Below are 27,365 nucleotides of genomic sequence, written 5' to 3' on the forward strand. Positions count from 1 at the left end.
AGCCAGATGTGGTGCGCTTTCTCAAGGGAGTTAATCACCTGCGCCCTCCTCTGCACTCAGTGGTGCCTGCGTGGAATCTCAACCTGGTGCTAAGAGCATTGCAGAAGCCGCCTTTGGAACCCTTGTCGAGGGCATCTCTGAAAGACCTGATGTTGAAAGCAGTCTTTTTGGTGGCTAGCACTTCAGCCAGAAGAGTTTCCGAGCTCCAGGCGCTCTCATGTCGAGAGCCTTTTCTGCAGTTCACTGAGGCAGGAGTGACTATTCGCACAGTGCCTTCCTTCCTGCCCAAGATTGGTTCTCGCTTCCATGTGAATCAGCAGCTCTGTCTCCCTTCCTTTCGTAGGGAGGACTACCCAGAGGAGTACTCCGCTCTTGAATATCTGGATGTGAGACGAGTCATCATCAGATACTTGGAAGTGACCAATGATTTCCGGAAATCGGATCATCTGTTTGTCCTGTTTGCAGGTCCTCGTAAGGGTCTGCAGGCTGCTAAGCCTACAGTGGCAAGATGGGTCAAGGAAGCCATTGCAGCGGCTTATGTGGCCGCGGGGAAGGTGCCGCCTATCCAGCTGAAGGCTCACTCCACGAGAGCTCAGGCGGCCTCGATGGCAGAGGCCGGATCCGTCTCCTTGGAAGAGATATGCAAGGCGGCAACGTGGGCTTCGGCTCATACATTCTCCAAGCATTACCGTTTGACTGTGGCTGCACGGGCGGAGGCCCGGTTTGGAGCTTCAGTGTTGAGGTCAGGGATTTCTATGTCCCGCCCTGGGTGAGTACTGCTTCGGTACATCCCACCAGTCTATGGATTGATCAGCTTGATGATATGGAAGGTAAAATTATGTATAATCATACCTGATAATTTTCTTTCCATTAATCATAGCTGATCAATCCATAGCCCCTCCCAGTTATCTGTACTGTTTATATTCTGGTTGAATTTTAGGTTCAAGTTTAGCCTTCAGTTACTTCAGGAGGACTTCGTGTTCAAGTTCTTCTTTCACTTGGATTCTTCAAGAGTTGAGACGAGTTTGTGTTACAGTGAGCTGCTGCATTCCTCTCCCCTCCGTTTTACGGGGCTGGATTGAGACATAAATTCTGCCGGCACTCCCTCCCGCTTCGTGCGGCTGTAGGGCAGCTTTGTACCCCTCCCGCTTCGGCGGTGTTAGGGTCAGTCAGTTCCTCCCGCGGTTGCGGTTGCAGGATAAGCCAGATCCCCCCGCATCGGCGGGTGTGGTGTCCCTCCCCCGCTCCGCGGGGATGAGCTGGACGGATTCCCCTCCCCCACTTGTGTGGGGATGAGCTGGGTTAATTCCCCTCCCCCGTTTCGGCGGTGGTGAGCTGGGCAGAGTGTCCCTTCGTGGGTGTAATTCTCTAAGTGCTGAGTCCTGCGGATGGAGCTTTGATATCGACATACTGAGGAGTTTCCGGCAGCACATGACCACATATAGGGAGGCAAAAGTTTGCTCTCTATCTCCACCTGCTGGTAGATGGACACAACCCACCAGTCTATGGATTGATCAGCTATGATTAATGGAAAGAAAATTATCAGGTATGATTATACATAATTTTACCTTAAATAATTGCTATTTAGGGAACATATTTTTATGTAACTTGAATTCTGTTCAAATCTCATTCTTTGAATTTTCTTTGTTCCTAACCATGCTTCCTTTTTGTGTTCTGACTCGGACTGCTAAAGCTACAGTGCTTTATAAAAAAGAAAAAAAAAAGGCACAGGATTGCTAGAGAGGATTCTTGGTGGCCACAAGAGGCTTCTCTACATCCTTGTTTTTTAAATGTTTGATTTCATGGCTCTAAAGCACTGTAACTAGGGATATATTTAATTTTAGTTGTAGGCCGCGTCTTTCTTTTAAGCACATTTTTCTTTTTCTTCCTGGAGAGAATATTACTGAGAGCATAGATGAATTGTTTCCTTTGTTAGGGACTGAATGGCTCGGTCTAAATTTTATTATAGGTGTCTCTGTTTGTCATGTTTACTTAGCAACATTTCTTTGTAAATAGCTTTGTCTTCAGTTAAATGATAAACAGGTCGATCCTGGGGGGCCTGCATAACAGGAGGCCTTGAGGCAGGTGGAGACCCACTCGACGCCCCACTGCTCCCAGCATGTGGTGGTCTCGGGGCAGCCATTACCTCTCCCTTCCGATGTCGATGCTCCTCTCGATGTCGACTCCGACAATCTCAGTACCGATGTCGTTGTTGACTTCGAAGGACCGGACTGCGCCCCAAAAAGCTTTTCTCGCTGGGCTTCTCGAGAAGCTTGAGTCCGTTTCTTCATACGAAGACACAGACTACAAGCGGTTGGGGTATGATCGGGCTCAAGGCACTGGATACACCAGGCGTGTGTATCGGTACTTGAGATGGTCCGGTTGCACCGAGTACAACGTTTGAAGCCGCTGGGTGTCCTCGATGACATGGAAGGAAAAACGGTTTCGGCGAAATCACACAACGCGATTGTGCCAAAAAAGTGAAGGACACAAAAAGGGGAAAGGCTGGCCACGTCAAAAAGAAAGTAAACTTAATAATAGGCCAAAAAACACTAAAGGAAACTACGGGGTTAAAAAAGTTTTTAAGAAATAGAAAAAATAAAGGAAAAAGTCGTCAGACTCTTGTTCTTGGGCCAAAAAACCGAGGAGAGCAGAAAAAAACACTGTCACCTCGTCCGGACAAAAAAGAACTGAGGCACACTCGCGATGGGTGGGAAGTCGTCCGCTCATGCGCCAGAAGATTCTGGCAAAGTTTTATATTTTTGCTGGAAAAAATTTGCCGCTTCCTAGGCCGACGCAGAAGTCGACCCACTTGTAAGAACAAGCAGCCTGCTTGTCCTCGGAGAAACGACCATTACCATGCCTCTGTGGTTATGTTTCACTAATAAGTTAAACAATTAACTGGCTTTCTGAAAAGGATTATATAACCTTTTTTGGTGCATGACTAGGAACACAAACATATATTTATTTATTCAATATCACAATTCCTCATGTAAGGGAGAAGGGGGTGGAAGGAACACTGTCAGTAACTCCAAGGAGAGTAAAAGCAGTAGAACCAGAGGAAGGGACAAGACGACTTATTTTATTTAATACAGCTTAATAAGGTATTTTATATTTGTTATAAAGCAAAGTTGAGGGATATGTACCACTACAGTAATTATTTTCCAGGATACTGTGATGTATGTTGACAGGTTGACCAGACTCAAGTCTACTATAATGGCAAAGTTTAAGTTATGGGGTAAGGCAACTTCATTTTAAAATGTTAAGTGTTTCCAAGGTTTCTATAAGTGTGTATGTAATTTATGTTGATGCAGAACAGACTGTTTTACTTAGAAATCCATTATCAAGTGCACTTTAAGGCATTATTTAGGAGTATACCAAGCACTATTCACACCTATATACCTAGTGCCTCCCCCCCTTGTCAACTCTGGCCCCCTCATGTCAGGTCTGACTATTTCCTTGTTTTGCCCAGCTTTGTCATATATAACCACTTATGTGCCGATTTTTCCCACTAACCTTCCAACTAACTATTTAAATATCGGGTGGAAAATTTTTTTATCTCCTTTCTAAGTCCACTTCCCTCTTATCGTTTAGATTTCAACTTTTTTATTGATGGCAAAGCTTAACAAACAATACTTTCCCCAAAAAGAAAAAGGGAAAAATATTACACTAAAAGAATATACAGTATCGTACAGCAACCAGTTTTTAACACTGAAACCCCCCCATCTTGCAAGGCCTCCCCCCCTCCCTCATCCCCCCCAAATCTCCAACCCCCCCCTTCCCCCCTGGACCTCAACTCATAGTCCAGGTGGTACCCCCCCCCCCCCCCCCCCCACATCCATGGAGCCAACCACTATACAGAAAACACACAGGAAGACCCTTATGATCTCCTGGGGTTTATAACAAGTTAAGGAGTGTGCCGTGTCCATGAGGGCTCAATCCAAGTATGTATGGGTTCCAAATTTGCAAAAACTGTTGCTTCCTTTTCGGGGATCCCCTCGCCTCCCTAGCTTCCCACATTGTCAGCACATGTACCTGATTTCTCCATTGCCAATAGGCTGGTGGCTCTGGAACTGTCCAGCTCTGTAAGATGCTTTTCGAGCCACCAGGCACAGCTTTTGGCACCAAAGCCATGCTCCCCTGGTCTGTATATGAAATGCTAATGGAGTATCTAATATAAAGTGGTCCCAGGTCTCACCCACCGGTGTCCCTAATATTTTAGTTATATAAATCCGTATCCGCCCCCAGAAAGCATGATAAAGAGTATGAGGTAAGTAATCACATTTGACACACCTAGAGGGGCATAATCCAATGTCGCCGGCGATCTATTTTGGCGGTGGCGCAACAGCTGGCCGGAACCGTATTATCGAAAAAGATGGCCGGCCAAATGCCAAAATTCACCGGGTTTGAGATGGCCGGTTTTGTTTTTCAGCGATAATGGAAAAAAATGCCGGCGATCTCAAACCCGGCGAAATCCAAGAAATTTTGTCGTGGGAGGAGCCAGCATTTGTAGTGCACTGGTCCCCCTGACAAGCCAGGACATCAACCGGGCACCCTAGGGGGCACTTCTAAAAATTTTTTAAAAATATACAAATACCTCCCAGGTGCATCGCTCCCTTACCTTGGGTGCTGAGCCCCCCAAATCTCCCCAAAACCCACTCCCCACAACTCTACACCACTACCATAGTCCTTCTGGGTGAAGGGGGGCTCAACACTTACCATCACAAGTGTAACAGGTAGGGGGGGATGGGCCTGGGTCCACCTGCCTGAAGTGCACTGCACCCATTAAAAACTGCTCCAGGGACTTGCATACTGCTGTCAGGGAGCTGGGTATGACATTTGAGGCTGGCATACAGGCTGGCAAAAAAGGTTTTTATTTTTTTAGTGTGGGAGGAGGTTGGTGACCACTGGTGGAGTATGGGGGAGGTCATTCCCCATTTCCTCCGGTGGTGAGTTGGGGCACCTTTTTGAGACTTGGTCATGAAAATAAAAGGACCAAGTAAACTTGGCGAAATACTGATTAACGCAGCTTTTTTTCCCCATTATCTGCGAAAGCCTGCCATCTGGTAGCCACGCCCATGTCCACCCATGTCCCACCTTCGCTACGCCGCAGACCACACCCCTTGAACTTTCTCCAGCTCAGCAACGAGAAAGCGGCGATGCTGTCAAAAAAGCAGCTTTTGATTATACGGATTTCGCCGCTTTTGAGAGATCACCGGCCATCTCCCGATTTATGTCGGAAGATGCCCAGCGATCACTTTCAAAAATAAGCCTGCTAGCCTCTTGCATGTGACCTACATGGGCCAGCTGCTGCCTAGACATATATGCCCACGTGACCACCCTATAGCCGCATTCTCGCAATCTCTCATCAATAGTAAGAGTTGGGATTCCCCTCAATATAGCCCCATCATCCCAACCCATTAATGACCCCCCCCCCCCCCCCTCCGATTCCTTTTCCCATTTCTGTTTGATAATTAGGAAGTTTTTGGGGGTGGACCTCTTCACTAATGCTTTATGAAGAGATGACACTGATATTCCAGTTGCCTCTAATTCCTGAAAAAACATACGTATTTTATGTCCCAATTTCACCTTCAATGCAGGTTGTTTCAAATGTAATATATAATATTTAATTTGGGCATATGCAAAGCGGTCCCCCCAGGCTGCCCCAATCCTGTTTTGCAACTCCTCATAACTTATAAGGTCTCCGCCCCTTCCTAGGAGGTGTTCTACCCTCGTGATTCCAACCCTCTCCCACCTCAAGAACGTTGAATTCTCTTGAGCCCCTCTTATCGTTTAAAAGAATAAATTTATCTGAAAGGAGACAGAGCATATTTTATAACTTTGCTTCAAGCTCAATTACTGAATAATGAAAAGTACTGCCTACTAAATATTATGGTGACGCATGAGAAGCAGTAATTTATATTAGCACCACTGAAAAAATAAAGGTTAATCTAACAGTCAGCTATGAAGACCTCCACAGATAATGGTATAATTTACCTGTAATATACAGAATAAACGCAGGATGCTATGGGCAATTTTTTGGGACGTGACCACGTGAGAGTTATGTTGCCTGAAAAATCAGCAGTCCACTGGAGATTCTGAATTTTATATACAGCGGTGTCATCTAAACAGATAAAAATCAAAGGATTATTTTAGTGACAACATTGAATAGCAATTGTCAGAAACCTTAAATATGCAGTGTATGCCATGTAAAAAAATTAAAACATGAACTGGCTTTTCAGGGAATGGCAGAAATATTTGGCAACATTTAACCAGTGACAGTTTCAAATTTCATATCCTTATAAAATGGTTATTCCTATATTAATCAGCTCAATCTGATCCTCCTATAGATATACAGGCTATATCTTTAAGAGGTGGAGCAATGTATCACCCTCTACATTCCTGATGGCAGGCTATAGAAGCTGTGTTGAAGGCGTGTGACGTCAGTATTATAAAAACCACATGCTATATAGAGTTTTGACCGGACTACTACTACTACTACTATTACTACTATTTAGCATTTCTATAGCACTACAAGCCATACGCAGCACTGCACAAACATGGGAACAGGACTGAGCAGCAAAGTGAGGCATTATGATAAAGTTTGTGGTGAGAGTGAGGTACAGTAAAGAAATGATTGCTGAAACAAGTGTGTTGTTTTGCTGAATACAGTCGAGTACGCCACGGACCCTGAAGCAGGAATCGAAACCTTGGCCAAAGTTGGCCGTGGGCAGTTATATGAGACTGAGCAGCTGCAGAGATAAGTTCAGTTTTAACATTATAAGTCTGGTTAAGTTGAATAAAGTAAAACTAATGTTAAAGAACAGTTGGAGATTTTCCTTAAGGTTGACTAAGTGATTAACAACGGAATGACCCCAATACCTATTGAGGCTTTTCATCCATTTTTATAAACATCACCACATTGAGAAATAGTAGAAGGGATCAGATTAAGCTGATTAGTTAGTACAACATTGAGATCCTCTTCCTGCTCTTTGCTTATAGAGTTATTCCTATATTAACACTGGTGACCTACAATAAACTGCCTCCTTCCACTTCCAAGCACAAGAATACTAAACGATGCTTTCAGACAGTAATATCTGCCATCACAAAACTGCAGTCAGCAGGCCTTTGTTGTACCTGTGCAATTGTTCTCATCGCTGCCATCTGAACAGTCCAGAAATCCATCACAGCGCTCTGATGTAGCAATACAGGTCTCTCCATCCTGGCAGAGTGAACCATTGATGCAGGATAATGACATGTGGGTAGCTGTAAGAAGCACAAACCTCTTATGCTCTAAACAACAATTCTCCATTTTTTTCAGTTGTCCAGCAATTTATTCTGGAGCACTGTCTTGCTCTGTGCATTTCACATGCTGATGAAATGGCAAAGAAATGAATAAGCAGATGTATGACTCTGAGTTCGGCTCCCTTTAGTACAGCTGAACACTGCATGGGCTTTTTTTTTTCTTTTTAACAATTAAGGAAATACTTGAAACACTAGCAAACTAGATTTACGGCTTTTTTTTTTTTTTTTTTAAGGAAACAGCCATTAGACCTGAAACAGAGCCATATTTTGTATTCAACTTAAGGGTATCCTGTTAAGGAGGTGTACAGTAATAGCATGTGCAAAACATATCAACCAGTAATCTACCAAAACCTAATACTTTCATAAACAATTGTCTACAGTACAAAATCAACTACATACACCTGGAATAAATAAGCTAACTGGAAGACTACGTAGGAAAGTACAGTCTGTCCTGTAATCTCCATAAATTATAGGAAAACTTACGGCAATTCATTTCATCAGTACCATCATGGCAATCCCTGTGGCCATCACAACGCTTCCAGTTGGGTATGCAGTTCTGCAACTGTTGGCACTCAAATTCAGATCTGCTGCATCGTCCATGGATAACAGTTGTATTGAATACTTTAAAAAAAGCCACAAAAAAGATGCAATTGGAAATCATAAAAAGACAACAGCAAGAACAGATTTTCTTTCTTGGGTACTATCAATGAATGGCTGTAGTTTTCTACACAGGCCAAACACAAATGTTGAATGTTAAAAACCCTTGTGTCCCACTAGATGGCAGCAGCTGCTCATGCTAAGAGCTGAACAAAGTGTTTATTTGATTCTATTTTAAGTTTTAAGATCATTATCCTCTAGAAATAAGGTCTTAGGTTTAGCAGACTAGAAAATGTTTTAAAACTAAACAAACTATTGCTCTCTGACAAATTCAATCTTTGCTATAGACTAACCTTATAAAGAATATTTTCCACAATTTCAGGTCACTATCAAATGGTCAAAACCAAGAATAGTTTATCATTTGTGCTCTCTTTTGTTGATGCTAAAGATTGTGGACAGCTGCACCAAAGGGAAGCAGATGAGTCATGTGTCAGGCCATTTTATGTAATAAAGAGATCTGTAAAGCCCCCACACTATTAGAAGCCAAATAACTTTCACTTCATGAGAAACTGGTATGAAACAAGCGAAAATATCCTGAACAAAATAGCACCAATCTAAGCAAAAACAAACAAAAAACAGCGAAGATCCTGGTTCAACGATGAACTACTAACTATTAAAAAAAAAAAAAAAAAAAACTATGCAGGAAACTAGAAAGAACATGGGCTAAAAATAAAACAGAACTAAGCAAAGAAATATGGAAGAAAGCCATAAGAACTTACAAGCACAATATACAGAAAGGAAAAGAAGTATACAACACATATGCAAACCCAGAATATGAAAAAATATTCAAAATCATAACCTACTGAAAACCCACGATGTATTGGCATCAAACAAAAAAAACCACCTAATACCAATGAGCTTGCACAGTATTTCGAACAAAAATATAACTAAAGCAAGATCCAACCTCGCGATACCTCAGGCATTCATATCAGATTTCTTACAAGAATGTGAAACCAACAACATCCATACCATGGCAGTCAGAATCTGGTTCACTTTCAAACCACTGAAAACAAGCACAATGAAGGCAGCACTGACAAAATACAAACTTGCGAAATGCCTGCTAGACAAATGCCCCAACTATATGAAGGAAAACCCAGCAAAATGGTTCATTGAATGCATCACCAAACACCTCACACACTTATTTTCAAAAGGCCAATTCCCAAAAGATAAACGTGAAATCGTGCTCACCCCAATCCCCAAGAATGCAACTAACAAGATCAGCAATCTCACAAACTACAGACCAGTGGCTTCAATACCACTACTGACTAAAACAATGGAGGGCCTGGTAACACAACAACTAATGGAATGCATGGCAAAACTCTCAATCCTCCACAAATCCCAATCAGGATTCAGACCACAACACAGTACCGAAATGGTCATAACAAACCTGATAAAGTTCAGGAGCATAATAAGTCAAGGTCAGAGTATACTATTACTACAATTCAACATGTCAAGTGCATTCAACCTAAGTACATCACGCAACACTAACGACCCTGCTTGATTACATGGGAATCGGTGGGACAATGGCCACGTGGTTCGATGGCTTCCTAAAGACCAGATCCTACATAGTGAAGATGTCCAACCAGTTGTCAGCCCCCTGGATCTCCAAGTATGGGGTACCATAGAGCTCCGCAATATCTCTCATACTGTTCAATGTACTGATGGTTCCACTTGGAAGAAAACTGGAACTAATGGGTTCCAACCCATTCATATACGCTGATGATGTCACTATTTACATACCATTCAAAAGCAGTGTCACAGAAATACTAGACAAAGCCAAAACAGGTCTGAACCTCAACATTCAAACTCAAACTAAATAGGGGCAAAACTAAATTCCAGGTTCTATCAAGTCCATACAACCCCACATTGCACCAAAACAACACAATCAATAACCAAACATACAAATCTGAAACACAGCTAAAAATACTGGAATCATCCTTGACAAACATCTTATCACTTGTCAGTCAAATATCAGCAGTAACAACAAAATGCTTCAGAACACTATGAAAACTGAGAAGGATCAGAGATTATTTTCCAAGTCAATCATTCCAGATAACAGTACAACTGCTGATACTATCACAATTAGACTATTGTAATGCAGTATACGTAGGGTGTAAGGAAAACGCACTAAAATTGCTACAAACCGTCCAAAGCACAGCAGCACGACTAATATTAAAGAAGTCGAAATTCGAAAGAGCCACTCCGCTGCTTGAAAAACTACACTGGATACCAATCAAAGCAAGACTAATCTTCAAAGCTAGCACCATCATTTACAAAATATTGTTCGGTATGTCGCCTGAATATATGCTAGATATAATCGAGCTATCTTCAAGAAACACAAGCCCAGAAACCAGAGGCTACCCTCTTCTTCACCTATCCAACTGAAGAAACATAACCTACAAAACTATCTACATGGCGGGATTTAGCTACTTGGGTTCCAAATGGTGGAACTCAATACCAAAGATCACAAATCACCAACTATTAGAAAAGAACTGAAAATCTACCTCTAAAAAATTCTATAACTAATTAACTAAGCCAACGAAGATCTTTCTATTTCCAAATTGTAAACCATCACTGTTAATCGCTTCCTAATCACTAGTCGCTTCCAGAATGTAAATCATTACTGCAATTACCACCAGAAGGCAAACTATAAACAATCATAGTAATTTCATCAGAATGTAAATTGTAAGCCACTTTGAACCGAAACTTGTTTTGGATAAAAGTGGGATACAAGAATGCATAAATAAATACATTTTCAAAGCTGGCACTACAGTTTCTAGTTATAACTGCTGCTCAGCAACCAAGTGCTGCTGATACATGATTTCCAGTGGTGAAAAAGCACCTCTTCTGAGAGCAAAAGCCAAAACCCTGAAAATTCCAATTTCTTTGAAGCAAATACCAGTAAAATCTGATTTATTCTTTGCAATTTTGTTGATTTAAAAAGGGAAACAAATCTCACTTGTGTAAACAGGACAGCCTTCCTCATCAGACCCGTTTATACAGTCCTTGTAGCCATCACAAACCCAGCTGTTACTGATGCATGCTCCATTGGTACATCGGAAATAATTGGGCCCACAGGTAGGTGGTGCTTTAGTGGTAGAGGGAAGTGATTCTGAATCAAAACCAGAAATAAAATTAATTTTGATGACTCCAATATATGCTAGAAAAAAAGCAACCCATTTGAAAAAGATGTAAAAATGTATTTTCTTTTTTTTTATTGTCTTTGTTTAAAGCCCACCTCTTCAATGCTGCGTTCGGCACCTAACTCTTACCGTTCAGTAAATCTAGACTGCACCAATTTGACTGCCCCTTTCTGACTGACTATTCACTTGTCTCTTAGATTGTAAGCTCCTTGAGCAGGGACTGTCCCTCTATGTCAAATTGTACAGCACTGCGTAACCCTAGTAGCGCTTTAGAAATGTTAAGTAGTAGTAGTAATCTTTGACGGCCAAAACATTTGTTGGAAGCAACAATTCTAGCTGGACAGCATTAATAACGAAGTAGCATTAAGAGACATGATCCCTACAAACACTCATTTCAAAATTCAAAAGCAGACCATTTTTAGGGAATTAATTTCAAATAATCAACAACTCAGAATCATGAGCACAAAAGTATTCTATTGAATTTATTTAAAAATAACAAACCTAAACAAAAAGTAAGTGATGGGTTCATTCCTTATATGGTGTACTGATAATTAACTGTTTCTGACATTAACACTACGATTTCAAAGCAACCGAGGTTCGGTATTCAGCACAAATTACCCCTTCCTGTAGAATGTGCAGGAGTTTGCTCAGTACTGGGATGCTCAAGTACTCACATAGCTGACACACAACTGGTTCAGCAGAAGTCAGCACATGCACCAGAACTACAGACCCTTTTTGCTACTTTTTTCGAACAACAAAATTGCAGTCAAGTAAACTGCATGAAAGAGAGTAAATATACTATGCGCATAAATAATGTCAGTACTCACTGCTCCTGTCCATTTCTGTCCCTGAAGGGCTCACAATCTGAATTTGTACCTGAGGCAATCAAGGGTTAATCCCTGGATTCTATATATGGCGCCTGAAAATCCACACGGAAACCGAAGCGTATTCTATAGCAATGTGCATAACTTAATTGGTTAACTAGCTAATCAACGCTGTTAATTGGATGTTAACAAGCAATTAGCACTAATTGGCATTGAGATTTATGTGCACAACACGCTAAGTGTATTCTATAATGTGGTGCACCTAAATTCTAAGACGAATAGTTGAAAAGGGGACGTGGTCATGGGCAGGGTGTGGGTGTTTCTAAAATCTATGCAATTATAGAATACACCCAATCTGCGCCTAATTTAGGTGTTAGGATTTACACCAAGTAAAATGTAGCCTAAATGGATGCGCCCAAATTTTGGTCACATGGTGAGCCACTCGGTGTATTCTATATACAGAGCGGAAATTTGTCTATTCTATAAAAATGTAGGCGTACTTTAGAGGATACGCTTAGGCATAATTTTCTTCTATGTGGATTTTTTGGGTGCCATATATAAAATCTAGCCCTAAGTGACTTGCCCATTATCACAAGGAGCTGCAGTGAGATTTGAACAGGGCTTCCTTAATTCTCAGCCCACTGCTTTAACCGTTAGGCAACTTCTTCACACCTCAACAAGGCGCATAAGTAGTTAAATAGAATCTTCCTATGTCTAATTATAGTAACTGATCTGAATACTTCTGGATGAATAATAAAGGGTTCACTTATGAAGTGAATTTAATGCAAAGGTCTAAACCTGCTTGACAAAGCTGCTGAAGAGACTCTGGGTTAAAATCATTCAAAGGTACAGATTAGGGGACCCTTTTGGCACTAAAGTCCATCACTGTAAAGCAGAAACAGTTTGGCAGCACCAAGACATTGCTTCAGTCAGGTTGCCCCCATCATAGTCTACAGCTGTCAGTTAATGAAACTTCTGAGAAAGCTCTGTCTGAAGACTAAGATTACTTTAAAAGAACACAGAGGTCTCTGACTGAGAATGGGGAAAATATTCACGACGCCAGAGAAAGGAGTAGAGATGGACTAGCGGGCTCCAACCAAGGATCAAATATAGCCAGGAGCTATAGTGTGGACTAGAAATGTATTAAATATATCCAGAGAACTAATTCAGTAAAACAGATTCGACACAGAGCCATATTTCGACAATTGAATGCTTGCTTCAGGAGTCGTTATTTCAGGTTGCATTTTCAGTGGTGTTCGAGATATTGCAGGCTCTGTGTGGTAAGCTAAGCCCTTTGACTGATGTTTTTGGTGGTACAGTTACAATCCAGAGGACAGCTAAAGTTCAATTTAAGCAACAACCTGAAATGACGACTCCTGAAGCAGGCATTCAATTGCTGAAACACGACTCTGTGTCGAGTCTATTTTACTGTATTGGACTTCTAGATATATTAATAAATTTCTAGTCTATACTTGACTCCAGGCTACATTTGATCCTTGGTTGGAGCCCACTAATCCATCCCTACTCCTTTCTTCAGCTTTTGGATTGTTTCATAGGGATTTCACCTCGTCTTTCTGGAAAATATTCACTATAACAATTTCAAGATTACTCCACAGCCAGAACTTTTTGATTTCTTTACTTTTTGAAAATTTCTATAATTGTTTTTTTTTCCACTTTGAAAACAGAGTATGTTGTGCATATCTGTGAAAAAAACTTCTGCTTTTAAGTATTTTGAATTATATTTTACACTAGTAAAACAGGCCCGTTTCTGACACAAATGAAACGGGCACTAGCAAGGTTTTCCTCAGAGTATGTTTGAGAGAGTATGTGTGAGAGTGACTGTGCGAGTGTGTGTGTGTGACAGAGAGAGATTGAGACTGGGTGCGAGTGTGTCTGTGAGAGAAAGTGTGTGTGTGTGTGTGTGTGTGTGTGTGTGTGTGTGTGTGTGTGTGTGAGAGAGAGTGCCAGGGGCCCCCGCCCCTCCCTCCCAATGTCACCCCTTCCTCCGTGTTCCAGGGTCGTCGTCACCCCCACCTCTTCCCTCCGAGTTCCAGGGTCGTCCCCCCGCTTTTTTTTCCCTAGTTTTTGTACAGGTGGTGCATTCCCTCCCTCCTTGTCCCCTCCCCCGAGTTCCAAACCACTCTCCTCCACCGAGTTCCAGACACCCCCTCCCTCCTTCCTTCCAGGCCCCCTCCCCCCCCCCGAGCTCCAGACCCCCTCCTAGTTCCTGACCCCTGAACCCCCTTGCCGCGACCCTCTCGAGACCCCCTTTCTGCCACCAACCCTCCCCCCGCTGTGTACCTGTGCTGGCGGGAGACCCCAACCCCCGCCAGCCGAAGTCCTCTTCTCGGCCACGCAGCGTGGACGAATGATCTGTTCAAGTTTGAATCTGGCACACAAACTTGATCAGATCATTCATCCACACCGCGTGGCCGAGAAGAGGACTTGGCTGGCAGGGGTTGGGGTCCCTCGCCAGCACAATTACGTGACGGTGGCGGGGGAGGGTTGTGGCAGGGGGGTCCAGGGGTCAGGAACTCAGAGGGGGGGTGGAAATCGGAGGGAGGGGGGATTCTTCTGACGTCGCGTTACCATGGGCGGAGCGATTATGAAGCCTACGAACACTACAGGGCTTCACAGCTTCAGGGCTTCACGGCCACGGAGTCAGCTTCAGAACGTTGGAGGTGCGAATTATTATATTGGAATGTGAAAAATACAAGACTACAAAGACAAGTTGCTGGATAATATACTATAGTCAATAAGATTCTCTTTTAATGCATCCAGTGGGGACAGGAGTGACTGGGGATGCTCATGTCTAGAAGAGGCCACTAGATCACTTGGGCATTTAAAAGATTGGCCCCAACACCACCAGTCCAGTGGGACCCACTCTAGCAGTGGTGAGGTTGGGGGCGGGCAGAGAGTGGTCGTGGAGGGGGGGGGGGGGGGTCCATTTCAGCACTGGCATTTTTTACCAGAACCAAAGCATGACCAAACCCACATTTTGGGCCGGTTTTGGAGACGAGGCGAAAACCAAAACTGGTCAGCCTCTAGTGGGAACTAGGGTAACCAGGGTTCAAATCTCACTGCTGTTATGACCTTAGCCAAGGCACTGAAACCTTTGTATTACCTCAGTACAAAATTTAGATTGTAAAGCCCTCCAGGGAAAGGAAATTGCCTACTGTACCTGAATCTAACTCACCCTGAACTACTACTGAAATATGTACTCTAATTTTTTTAAATGGTGTGAGGTGAGGGAAGACACTAAAACATCACCCAACCACCTAAAATAAATTGACTAACTCAGGGAAGAAAGTGGATTTAAGTTATTATGGGTCAGACAGGACAGTATCATGTTTCAGATTGAAGGGGAGAATGGTGTGACTGAACAGAAGGCTTACGTGCCCAATTTTCATTCAAAGATGGGTATCCTAATTTTGGGTTGCAAAACACACCTAGATTATGGAACTTTTCTGCTGAACCTAGGTGTCTAGGATTTTCATTTGATGACACACCTTGCCTTGGCTTAAAATGGCCTCATATTTCTTAAATTTTGTATGTGACTGAAAGAAAAGAAAGCTATATAAAATGCTCTTACCGCCACAATTATTTTCATCAGACCAGTCTCCGCAATCATTTTCCTCATCACATTTCCATCTGTTGGGAATGCAATGTCCATTCTGGCACTGGAACTGGTAAACATGGGAGCAGTTGGGGACATCAGTTGGATTTTCTAATGACAAATATAGTCCACAGTTAAATCAAACTTCTTCAGGGAACTGACAGTCATAAAGCATACAAATATGTACAAAGATATACAAAAACTGGTACTTTTACACCTCCTTTTATAACAAAAAACAGAGCTTAAAATCCTATCATTGTCAGAAAAATATTGTCTTCTTAGCATGTATTTCCTTATATTTGATAAGCAAACATATTTTTTAAGGATGTACATAGATAAGCACGACTAGACGAGATTAAAAATTTTAATTGCGTACTGTGACCTTCACGTATAATACAAAATATAGATTGCAAATGTAAATTCTCAAAACGTTCATACTGTACTTCAGTTACTAAACTGAAAATAAAATCATTTCTTTTACCTTTGTTGTCTGGTGATTTTATTTTTCTAATCATCTTATTCCCCGTCTCTAGTTCTGTTCCTCTGTCTGTGATCTGAACTCTATTTTCAGGGCCTCCTCTCTCCTATTTCTTTTCTCTCCTCCTCTCTTTTTCACATTCAAACTTTCGGCTATTTTTCTTCTTCCTTATATCTGTCTTGTTTCTATCCCTTTCCCTTCATCCAAGAGCACCATCTCCAGACTCCTCTCCCCTCCGAGGGCACTACCTCCTCCAGTCTCTCCTCCCCTTTGTGGGCACCATCTCCTCTCTATGTGCATCACCTCCTCCATCTCTCTTCTCTTCCTCTCTATGGACACCAACTCTCTTCTCTTTCCTTCTATAAGCAGCATCTCATACCTTCCTCTCCTCTCCAATGGAACATCTCATTTCCACTATAACTCAATGAGGAGACAGGATACTTTGGTTATAGAAACATTGGGAGTGAGGCTTGGAGGTGGGGACTGGCACCACCAGATTTGACCCAGGCTGGGAAACAAGGGACCCAGGTTCACGGAGTATCATTCTGATTCAGAAACTGTAGTTAATTTGGCCACACAACCTCCTGCTCAACTGACACCTGGACAAACTGAGTCAGGAGTTGACATAGAAGCACCACAGAGGAGCTGCACGATCAGCTATTATCTGCTTGGGAGACAGACAAAAACACTGAACATTCCATGGCTGCAAGATACCCTTAAGGGATGATTTACTAGGGACTAATTTTTTCTTTGTCTTCATCCACTGGTATACAGACACAATCCATTCGTCTGGACTGGTCTGGTATGGACACGAAGGAAATTAAATTACTTACCACAATTTGCTTCATCAGAATAATCTCCACAATCATCCGTTCCATCACACTTCCAAACCAGACTGACACACAGTCCATTCTGACACTGAAAGCTGAAGGAATCACAAGACCTATGGAATTCAGGGACATTGGCTATAAAAAACAAAGACAAGCATGGCAATTATATTTGCATCCTTACAGAAATGAGGTTTTCTATTTTATTTTACCTGATATCCTGCCCCTCCACAAACTGCCCCAGGCAGCTTATAATAAACGACCAAGCGTATAACCAAACATAAATAAAAATACGACAGCTCACCCAATCCCCAGATCAGAAATTATACCATCATCTACTGAAACCTTTAACCCACTGGAAAGGCCTGACCAAACAGCCACTCTAGAATGAGATCAAATTTCATGGTTTTGAATGCTTGGGAAGTTTAATTATCTTTTTTTTTTCATGTACCATGTGCTCTGTCCTCTCTCCCCTCCCTTGATCTTCTGCTACCTGTGCTCATGCAAGTACCCTTGGATGTATATCGAGGTATATATTGCCAACCATCCACCCTTGGACAAGATCATGAAATATTACCAAGCACAGATTTCCCACTGATTAAGGGTTTTTGGGTTTTTTTTTTAAAGATAAGAGCCTGGGGGGATTCACTTTAAAATTGTTATTTTTGAATGCATGTTATTTGTAGCTATAGAGATAACACAATGTTTAAAATTTTAAATATTGAACTTTAAACCCAATCTTAATACTTGTTTGTTAAATAATAAAATATATATACATTCTTAAAAAACTGATGGTGTGCCTTGGCAATTTTTGCACCTTGTAAGTGTGCCACAAGACGAAAAAAGTTGAAAAATTACTGCTTTAAAGTAAGCCTATGATAGTCAGCCCTGGACATCTTTCATTTGCAGTGCTGCCACTCCTTAAATCAGTTGTCTTTTCCAACATTGCTAAAACTAAAAAGAGAAAACAAAACCAGAAAAAAAAACCCAGCATAATCAAGCCAAGCAGCAATGGCAAAGGCCCGATGACTGCAAAAAAAACAAACAAAAAAAAGTCAAACGAAGAAATGCTGTCAGAAGCTTTACCAGAGAAAAACAAGAAAGTTTGATGAAAAATGGCTGTTCATACTTGCTATGAAACTACATTCCCTCTATACTATTGGCTCTTACTCTCAGTGATTGACTGCCCCAGTGATCTCCCAAGAGAACCGACCACACTGAAGATTTCAAAGACTTGAACAATGAGTCGCTTCTCTGCCCCCTGCTGACTTAAGCTATACTGACTTAATAAAAACAAAGCATATTACAATTGTGAACCACACTAATATGCATATTTGATATAGTACAAAATATTTACAAACATACTTACAGTCAACAAAAGAAAATAACTTACCAAAACATCTGAAAATCCTGACTAAGAACTTACAGGGACAAAAACCAGACCATATGCAAAACTGAATCCAAAAAATAAAAGTCTGATGATGAGATTCTAAACGCACATTTCAGCCCACAGAGGGAATAAATGAGGTGCATGGTGTGGCCACCAGAACACTGGAAATTCTGTACATGCTCAGGGGGTACTTGTAGCTTTAAAAATAAAGTTCTGGAAAATAAACACTCTAACACCAGTTATGTCACCAAATAGAGTGGTAAACTGTCTTTATTATTGAAACTAAATAAATGGAAAACGTGTTTATTTCTTAATTTTCTCTTTCTTGTGTTTAGTACGGATCCATTCTATATCAATTCAGAAAAAAATACATAAAGCAAATTTAAAAAGCAAACAAAAACTTACAGCAACTAGCATAGCTGGAATCTTCATCAGATCCATCCCGACACTGCACGACACCATCACACACCATAGACTGGAACAAACACTGCTGACGATTCTTACACACAAAATCCATGTAACGTGTGCATAAAGGTTCTTAAATATTTATTAAAAAAATATTCAGTAACGGGGTAAGAAGATAAGGTATCATTACATTTAAATATTTTGCTATGTTCACTTTTTCTATGATTTAAGTTTTTATTATGTATATTATTTTGTCATCTACTTTGAACTTTGGAAATAGGCTACAAATTTTTAAAAAATTATACAAAACCACTTCTTCCTTTATAAGCCTTTTAATCACTGTTAAGAAGGGTTTAGGAACTGCACTAACAGCCAACTTACTTCATCAGTTCAATATCTTTCCCACAGCTTTTTGCCTCATTTCTCTGTTATTTAATATTCCACTGTAGTAAAAGGGTGACAATCAATCAGCCCCCAGTCTGTTATGGGACAATTTTTTTTTTTAATGAAGACTGCAACTTGTAATATGCCACACTGATGGAGTATGGCATATGAAAAAAAGTTCATATCGTTTGAGAAAACAACTAGCCACCATGCTTACCACACTGTAGCTCATCTCTACCATCAGGGCAATCTCTTATTCCATCGCAGTGCTTGACAGATGGGATGCAAGTTCCATTTGGACACAAAAATCCATTGCATTTTTCATCTGCAATCCATTAACAAAAACGTAAAAATGACTGACTTCAATACACATGAATTTTGTGATTGAAAGAAGAGACTTCATGTAATATACTGTGCTGTAACAGTTTACTTTAAGGAGACTAATAATTTACTTCCGAGTTTAAAACATCAGGACACAAAAACAGACTAGTAATCCATAATCCACTGGTGAACATGAAACAAGTATATCACCCCTCCACTGCACTAGGCCTCCCTCTCTTCCTATTATTTATTTATTGCACTTGTATCCCACATTTTCCCACCTATTTGCAGGCTCAATGTGGCTTACAGAGCACTGTCATGGCATAGCCATGTCAGGTTACATCCTACAATTGGTGCTGCAAGAAGTTAAAGAAGGCAAAAGGATTTGTTCAAGCATTAGTAGGAAAGTATATTCTGAGTAAAGTTGTAAAGGTGTTATATTATAGCTGGATATTATGATGGATAACATCATGATTTTATTTATTTTATTTGTAGCATTTGTATCCCACATTTTCCCACCAATTTGCAGGCTCAATGTGGCTTACATTTGCCATAATGGTGGTTGCCATTTCCGGGTAACAGAATTACAAATGGTGTTGCGTTAAGGTGCATACCAAGCCCGGGGGAGAGGAGCATTAGGGAGCATGCTAGTCCAACAAAATTCAGTATGTATCAATGTTGCATGCAGTAAACCAGACTGGCTGGGGATTTGCAGACATGGAGGGAGAACAGGGGGGTGGGAGAAGGGAAATGCAGGGTTTAAGGGCACCGCTGACTTGGCCTTGGTCTCTTTTCCAGTCATAGTAACATAGTAGATGACGGCAGAAAAAGACCTGGACGGTCCATCCAGTCTGCCCAAGAAGATAAATTCATGTGCTACTTTTTTATTTGTACTGTCCTCTTCAGGGCACAGACCGTATAAGTCTGGCCAGCCCTATCCCCGCCTCCCAACGACGAACCCTGCCTCCCACCACCAGCCCCAGCACAGACCGTATAAGTCTGCCCAGCACTAGTGCCGCCTCCCAACCACCAGCCCCGGCACAGACCATATAAGTCTGCCCAGCACTAGCCCCGCCTCCCAACCACCAGCTCTGCCACCCATTCTAGGCTAAGCTCCTGAGGATCCCTTCCTTCTGCACAGGTTTCCTTTATGTTTATCCCACGCATGTTTGAATTCCGTTACCGTTTTCATCTCCACCACCTCCTGCGGGAGGGCATTCCAAGCATCCACCACCCTCTCAGTGAAAAAATACTTCCTGACATTCTTCTTGAGTCTGCCCCCCTTCAATCTCATTTCATGCCCTCTCGTTCTACCGCCTTCCCATCTCCGGAAAAGGTTTGTTTGCGGATGAATACCTTTCAAATATTTGAATGTCTGTATCATATCACCCGTTTCTCCTTTCCTCCAGGGTATACGTGTTCAGGTCAGCAAGTCTCTCCTCATATGTCTTGTAACGCAAATCCCATACCATCCTCGTAGCTTTTCTTTGCACCGCTTCAATTCAGTCCCCCTCCTCCCTCCAAATTTTTAATTTGTCCCACTATGAGACTGCAAAAGCTTTGCTGAGTCTGTTTTGGATGAGATATAATATATCTATTAGCCTTCTGGCATTTAATTTTTCTACTCTTCCCTTGATATTAAATTTGCTCATTCAGGCACATCACAGCACTGCCTCAGTCTGAGCCTGCTTAGCTCACAGCTAATCAGGGTCAGACTAAGACAGTGTTATCTGACTGACCACACTATTTAACCTGCATGGACACCAAATACTCGTTTTAATCTGGCTCAATTTATGTTACATATAAAACTGGATGAACACACAGAAGAACAAACACTCAAACAAAACAACACAAGAAACACGGTTTGTTCCTTTAGTCTTTTGAATGTAACTATAGTGACATATATTATTGTTTTGTTTATCTGTGTCCTCCTTTCTGGCTAGTATGCCACTCCTATATTTTTGGGTGGTTTGTCTTCTTATTTCATTACCTTTCCGATCTCAAATCTAGCCTTATTCTTTCACAGTTACAGTATGTTGGCTTTATAGCTTTAGTGGCTTCGTCTCTTTATTTAGAATTTTAAGTTAAAGTAATTTTATTATTATTAGCATTTGTATAGCGCTGCCAGACGCATGCAGCGCTGAACACCTGACACAAAGAGACAGTCCCTGCTCAAAAGAGCTTACAGTCTAAATAATACAGACAGACAAGACAGTTACGGGTGAGGGAAGTACATGGTGAGAAGGAAGGAAGGGACAAGGGGAGGGCAACTGAGTAGTGGCTAGGAGCGCAGCAGTGAAAAGGTGGGTTTTTAGCATAGATTTGAAAACAGGTAGAGATGGAGCTAGACGTATAGGTCCAGGAAGTCTATTCCAGGCATAAGGTGCCTATTACACATTTCTCATTTTAAGACCCTTTCCCAGGCATATAGGGAGCCTTTTACCAAGCTGCAAGAAAAAGTACCCTGCATTAGTGGTGGGGTTACCACCGCACAAGCCATTTCTGAGGGTTTTCTTTTTCCCCTGGAAATGGCGCACACTCGGAGCAGGACTACTGCCGGTGGCCGCGGTGGTCCCAGAGGAGCGAGTGGTAAGCCTGCGTTGGGCTTACCACCGCTCTGTAAAAGGATCCCATACTTTTTAATTATAAGTAAGATTCTCAGCTTAAGCATTTCTTCTTCCTATATATATGTTATTTTGAAACATATAAATTTCTCTCTGTTTATACACTATATTTATCTGCAATCTTTTTTGGAGCAATCTCTGCTACTTTTGGATCTTATCACATATACAGGTCAGTTTGTTTTTGTAGGCATTCATTAATTTTTATCTTGGTCATCCTGTACATTATCCTATATAATAATTCTCACCTCCAACATTCTATTGGTCTTGCTGCCTGTGTTCGTGACTTCTTCGGAGTTGGTCTGCTAGGTTCCGTAACACAGGCTGACATCACCGTGTAAAAAGGCGCCCATTGGTCACGGTGACGGACGAGCAAGGGAATAAGATGAGCGCTGTCAGCAGCAGCGAGTAGGGAGAAGTAGATGCAGATCATGGCGCCGCCGGGGATGGCGATGGGAAAGAGCAGGGCGGGCGGCAGCAGCCATGCCGTGGTGATCAGGAGCCACACCCACCGCCGGCTCATCAGGCACCCGTAGCGCAGCGGGAAGAACACTCGGAGGGAGGGACCCTGAAACTCAGAGGGGAGGGAGGGAGGGGATGACCCTGAAACTCAGAAGGAGGGAGGGAGGGGACGACCCTGAAACTCAGAAGGAGGGAGGGAGGGGACGACCCTGAAACTCGGAGGGAGGGAAGGAAGGAGGGGGGAACCCTGAAACTCGGAGGGAGGGGCCCCTGGCACACACTCTCATTCTCACACACACACTCTCTCTCTCACAGACACACTCGCACCCAGTCTCACTCTCTCTCTGTCACACACACACACTTGCACATTCACTCTCTCTCTCTCAGAGTCACTCTCACACACACTCTCTCTCAAACATACACACTCCGAGGAAAACCTTGCTAACACCCATTTCATTTGTGTCAGAAACGGGCCTTTTTTTTATTAATATTATATATTTCTCATTTACATGTACTTTTTTAACATATTATATTGATCTTTTATACATTTGTTTATTTATATAGTCTTTTAAAGTACACATTCTTTTTAACATATGATGTATTGGTTCTAAAGGTTATGTTTTGTTCTATTTTATTGGTAAAAATTTATTGATATCTAATATAATTTATCGGCATAATTCTTGTACCTTTTTAAAGTTATCAATGTCTATGTTTTATGTATATACGTTGATATTTGATTATTTGTACCTTGTAGACTTCTTAGGCAGGCACTTAAGAGTCGAAACACGGTGCCATGTCGAGTCAATATTTTTAACAACAACTTATTTTACGGAACAAAGTGTGTAAGACAGTCTTTGTCTCCCTGGTGTTCTTGGAAGAGTTGTGTTGATCATGCTACTTTCCTGTTTGCACATGACAATTCTAAAAATCTCAAGATCATTTTTTTCCAGTTTCAAAATTATACTCCCAGGAAAAAAGCTGACCAATAACATTCAGCTCACTGACAGTTATTCTGGACTGATAAGGATGTCAGCATGCAAAAGTCACAAACAAGGGAGGATGAAGCACTACTTACTACAGCGAGTGGCATCCTCATCAGAGTTATCCTGACAGTCTGTATCACCATCACACACCCATCGCTGTGGAATACAATGACCATCAAGACACTGGAAACTCGATGCATCACAGGTATGGCTGATAGCTAGAATTAAAAAATAAATAACTTCCTGTAATACTCAAAACAAATTTTATTTTCAAGCAAGATATTTTCCAAACTGTTACATAAAGAATTTGAATGACATTAAACTGCTTAATAAACCTATTATAAAACTAATGACATTAGCAGGTATCCCATGGCATTTCCATGGATGACCTTGATCATGAACTGCAATGGATGCCACAGAAAGCTGCATGATTCAACAGCTGGTACTGAAATTTTTATGAATTACCCTCATACAGTAGCTATGATACTAGTTTGACTTATGTTCTTTGCATTCACCATGCTGATTGATCTTTTAAAATGCTATATATGCAAATAGTGTAAATAATAAATTCAAAGAATGAATGGCTTACATAACAATGGTGAAATTTAAACCTACTTGTTAATTTCCTGTCCTTTAGTCCTGCCAGACCAGTGCAGAAAAGTCGGCTATGTCCCCCTGCCTTCAGATGGAAACAAGAGATAAAATGCTCACTCCTGTTACAAGGGGGCTTATGCTACCTTCCACTCTTCAGTACACCTATGTAAAAGCTAAAAACCCACCAGACAAGTCAGCCCTCTGGTACCTGTGAGCTCATTAGTGCGGCCCAAAGTAATCTCCTCCTTGAATCCCCTGAAAATTGACATCTTAGACAACGCTGCATCATAACTAAATTAGTCTATCCAAATTTGAAATGAACTGGGGAGCTATAAGGGATGACTATGCCTGACTTGAGAGTAGTGACCCCTGCCTTACTCTACCTTGCTTGAACTTCTTGAAATAAGTAGTCTGAATTCAAGAAGAGGGATATCATCCTCTGAAAGTAAATTTACAAAGGCCTAAAAGGAAGGGAAGTAAGAACCTTTAAGGAGATAAGCTCAGGTTCCAAAAACAAGAGACCCATCTCCGAAGCCCCTTGGACTGTGTTCCTTGAAACACATCAGAACCAGACTCCATTCTCTATCAGAAGTGTTTTGTTTTGTCTTCAGTCTCCTCTCGAGGAAGAACCCGACTTGCAACTCAAAGGCGAAATACTGCATCCTCTGTAATGCTGAACCCTCAGAGGCTCCAAACCTAGGTTCACTGAATAAACCTCCTTTATATTAGCTGAAGGTTGCAAACATCAATGCTAAGAAGCCACCCTATGAAGGCGGACCCTCTCAAAATTAAGGTCATAAGACAGAAAAGAGTGAGTTCCTCCAAGAAAGAGGTCTTTGACTGAGGTAAAAGTGAAGGAGATCCCCTACTTACATCCTCCTTCTCTAGCCAAAAAACTTGCTCTCGAGGCCCTTTTCACAGAAGTGGTGTTAAGTCCAATGCAGCCTTACCCTTACTAAACAGGAAATACCGTCGGGTTACCACAGCAGCCTGGTGGTAGTTCCCATCCCCAGTGCACCATCATATTTGGCGCTACAAAAATATTAATTTTTCTAGCACCGGCGGGAGCCCTTACCGCCACCTCAATGGGTGGCGGTAAGGGCTCCCTCCCCCACCCGAAATGGCCACACCACAAGTGCTTTACTTTACCAGCTGCAGTAAAAGGGGGCCTCGGCGTGCATCAAAAACACAGACCAATGTCAGCACAGGCCCCCTTTTGCAGCATCTTGGTAAAAGGGGACCTTGGTGTTTCACCAGGTTGACCTGAAGTGGCCCTTCCACTTCAAAAGGACACTTCTGCCACTTCCCATATTATGGAGTGTCAAGAACTTCAGGAACAACAAAATTCTGCTGCACTCTGACACTACCAGTTGGCTGCTTCCCCTCATCCCTGCTCTGTGGTCTTGCCACACACAGCAAAGCTGCCTGTACTTTGAAAAATTTCCCCTGACTCTGTATTTGGCAGTCCATGCAAGTGGGATATAAGAGATCAGCCATGAGTATGAACCTTGGCCCCAAACATCCTTTGCATCTCTTCCTGAACTTTACCATTATGACGACAGTGCACCCCTCCCAGCACCTGAAAGCCTGAGCCAAGGCTGTTACTGCAGGCAGCTCACTCCTCTAGGCTATATCTTTCATGTCCCGTTCCCCTCTAATAAACAAGAACGGCTTCCCAGAGAGGTAAAAAAGCTAGGGAGAAGCTTGGGGGGGGGGGGGGGGGGGGGAAGGGAAATAGTGGAAGTAGGATCTGACCTTCCTGATCAAGCTCTCATTTCCATTCCTGCTAACCAGAGGTACACAACAGGCAAAAGCAATGGAAGCACACACACAAATATCTGCTCTATCTTGGACAACTGACGGCTGAACCCTGGGAGCCTGCTCAACTGGGCAAACAGCTCAAGGACTGCTCTATCAGGAAGAAATGGCTTTTAAGACTGTTGATCTGGGAGCGTTCTGGAATGCTGCTGCACAAAAGGAGGTTACACCAAAGACCATTGTTCTGGGGGCCAAGCAATTCTGCTACAACAGTCCATACGTGCACCATCTGCTGGAGAAAAATACTGAAGAGCAGAAGGCAGCACTAGCCCCCTGTAAGGGGAATGAAGTCAGCTCTGAGCTTTTTTTCCTGCCTCCATCTACTGGCAGAGGAACATAGCCCACTTGACTTGAACTGATCCAGCACAGATAACATGGAAGCAACATCCAGCACAGATAACATGGAAGCAACAAGCATGCTCCTTGTTGAAGGCTGTTGATACGATGACATCATTTTGCATCAATACTAAAATATCTTCATGTACATCTAAAAAGCAGAAATCTATATACATATATAAAACATTACACAAAGAAAATTATGCTTCTCGCATTTAGGAGTTTTTCTTTCCAAGTTTTTATGGCAAGCACCGATACAGATTTGAAAGAGGGCTTACTTGTACAGTTAGCTTCATCTGACCAGTCTCTGCAGTCATTATCTCCATCACAGGCCCAGGAGGAACGAATGCACATCCCTGAGTTGCAATTAAATTCATCCATTCTACACTGATGAGTTTCTAAAGTGAAAATGCAAACACTAATGAACAAAGAATTATATGCATACTGAATATAAATAAAAAGCAATCTGAAAGAACGAGCTAACAATTTACAAAAACAAATCAATAAATATTGAACAGAACATTTCTCAGAAACATTTCTCCTAACAGAGAATTTCAGAGGCCTACAATATTTTTCTAATGTGTTAAGATGCAAGAGACATCAAGTTTCAGGTTATAAAACACAGGACTTAATTGCTGCCAAGTTGTCTGTTATGGTGCTGCTAGCATTATTGTCTGTTCAAGCTTTTATCCCATGATCTAATCATGTTGATTTAACAACTACTTACAACCCTGTCATGCACCTGCCGTTCTCTCTCCTCTATGAATTACACCTGTCAATCACAGCGTCACATAGTAAAGAGGCTCACCACAATGGCTTTCATCACTGTTGTCACCACAATCATCTTCATGATCACATTTGTAAGCCAATGGAATGCAGGTACCAGATCCCTGACATCTGAACAGGATATCCGGATCACACACTGTAGTTGCTGATAGGGAGGGAAAAATATTTAGGGTGCCAAGATTTATACAAAGGGTAAAGTACAAATAAAAATAAAAAAAAGAATATACCAAAATCAATATGAAAATGAAATATACAATACATACAAAAAGTGAGGTGTCCTTAAAAGTTGCACAGCATGTTAAGCATCTAAGGGACTTCAGAAAATCACACTTTTTTTTTAAATTTCAGAATCAAAATTTTATCTAACTTGGATTTTTTAAAAATCGTCCCCTATAATCCAAACACCTGTAGCTCT

At 41.9% G+C, this 27,365-nt stretch overlaps 1 protein-coding gene across 2 annotated transcripts in view; it reads right to left on the bottom strand.

Moving 5' to 3' along the window:
- The window catches only part of SORL1 (sortilin related receptor 1), a 208,982-nt gene that overhangs the window by 64,781 nt on the left and 116,836 nt on the right, over positions 1-27,365 (bottom strand). For both annotated transcript variants that reach the window (XM_030220409.1, XM_030220408.1), the window contains exons 24-34: positions 26,973-27,095; positions 26,443-26,562; positions 23,509-23,634; positions 19,247-19,354; positions 18,646-18,777; positions 16,857-16,988; positions 15,522-15,656; positions 10,922-11,074; positions 7,789-7,926; positions 7,138-7,266; positions 5,998-6,124 (exon numbers count right to left, since the gene is read on the bottom strand). In XM_030220409.1, the coding sequence (XP_030076269.1) occupies positions 5,998-6,124; positions 7,138-7,266; positions 7,789-7,926; positions 10,922-11,074; positions 15,522-15,656; positions 16,857-16,988; positions 18,646-18,777; positions 19,247-19,354; positions 23,509-23,634; positions 26,443-26,562; positions 26,973-27,095 (1,423 nt within the window). The remainder of the gene's footprint in view (positions 1-5,997; positions 6,125-7,137; positions 7,267-7,788; positions 7,927-10,921; positions 11,075-15,521; positions 15,657-16,856; positions 16,989-18,645; positions 18,778-19,246; positions 19,355-23,508; positions 23,635-26,442; positions 26,563-26,972; positions 27,096-27,365) is intronic.

Source organism: Microcaecilia unicolor, chromosome 12 (assembly GCF_901765095.1).
Source record: "Microcaecilia unicolor chromosome 12, aMicUni1.1, whole genome shotgun sequence".
Lineage (NCBI taxonomy): Eukaryota > Metazoa > Chordata > Amphibia > Gymnophiona > Siphonopidae > Microcaecilia > Microcaecilia unicolor.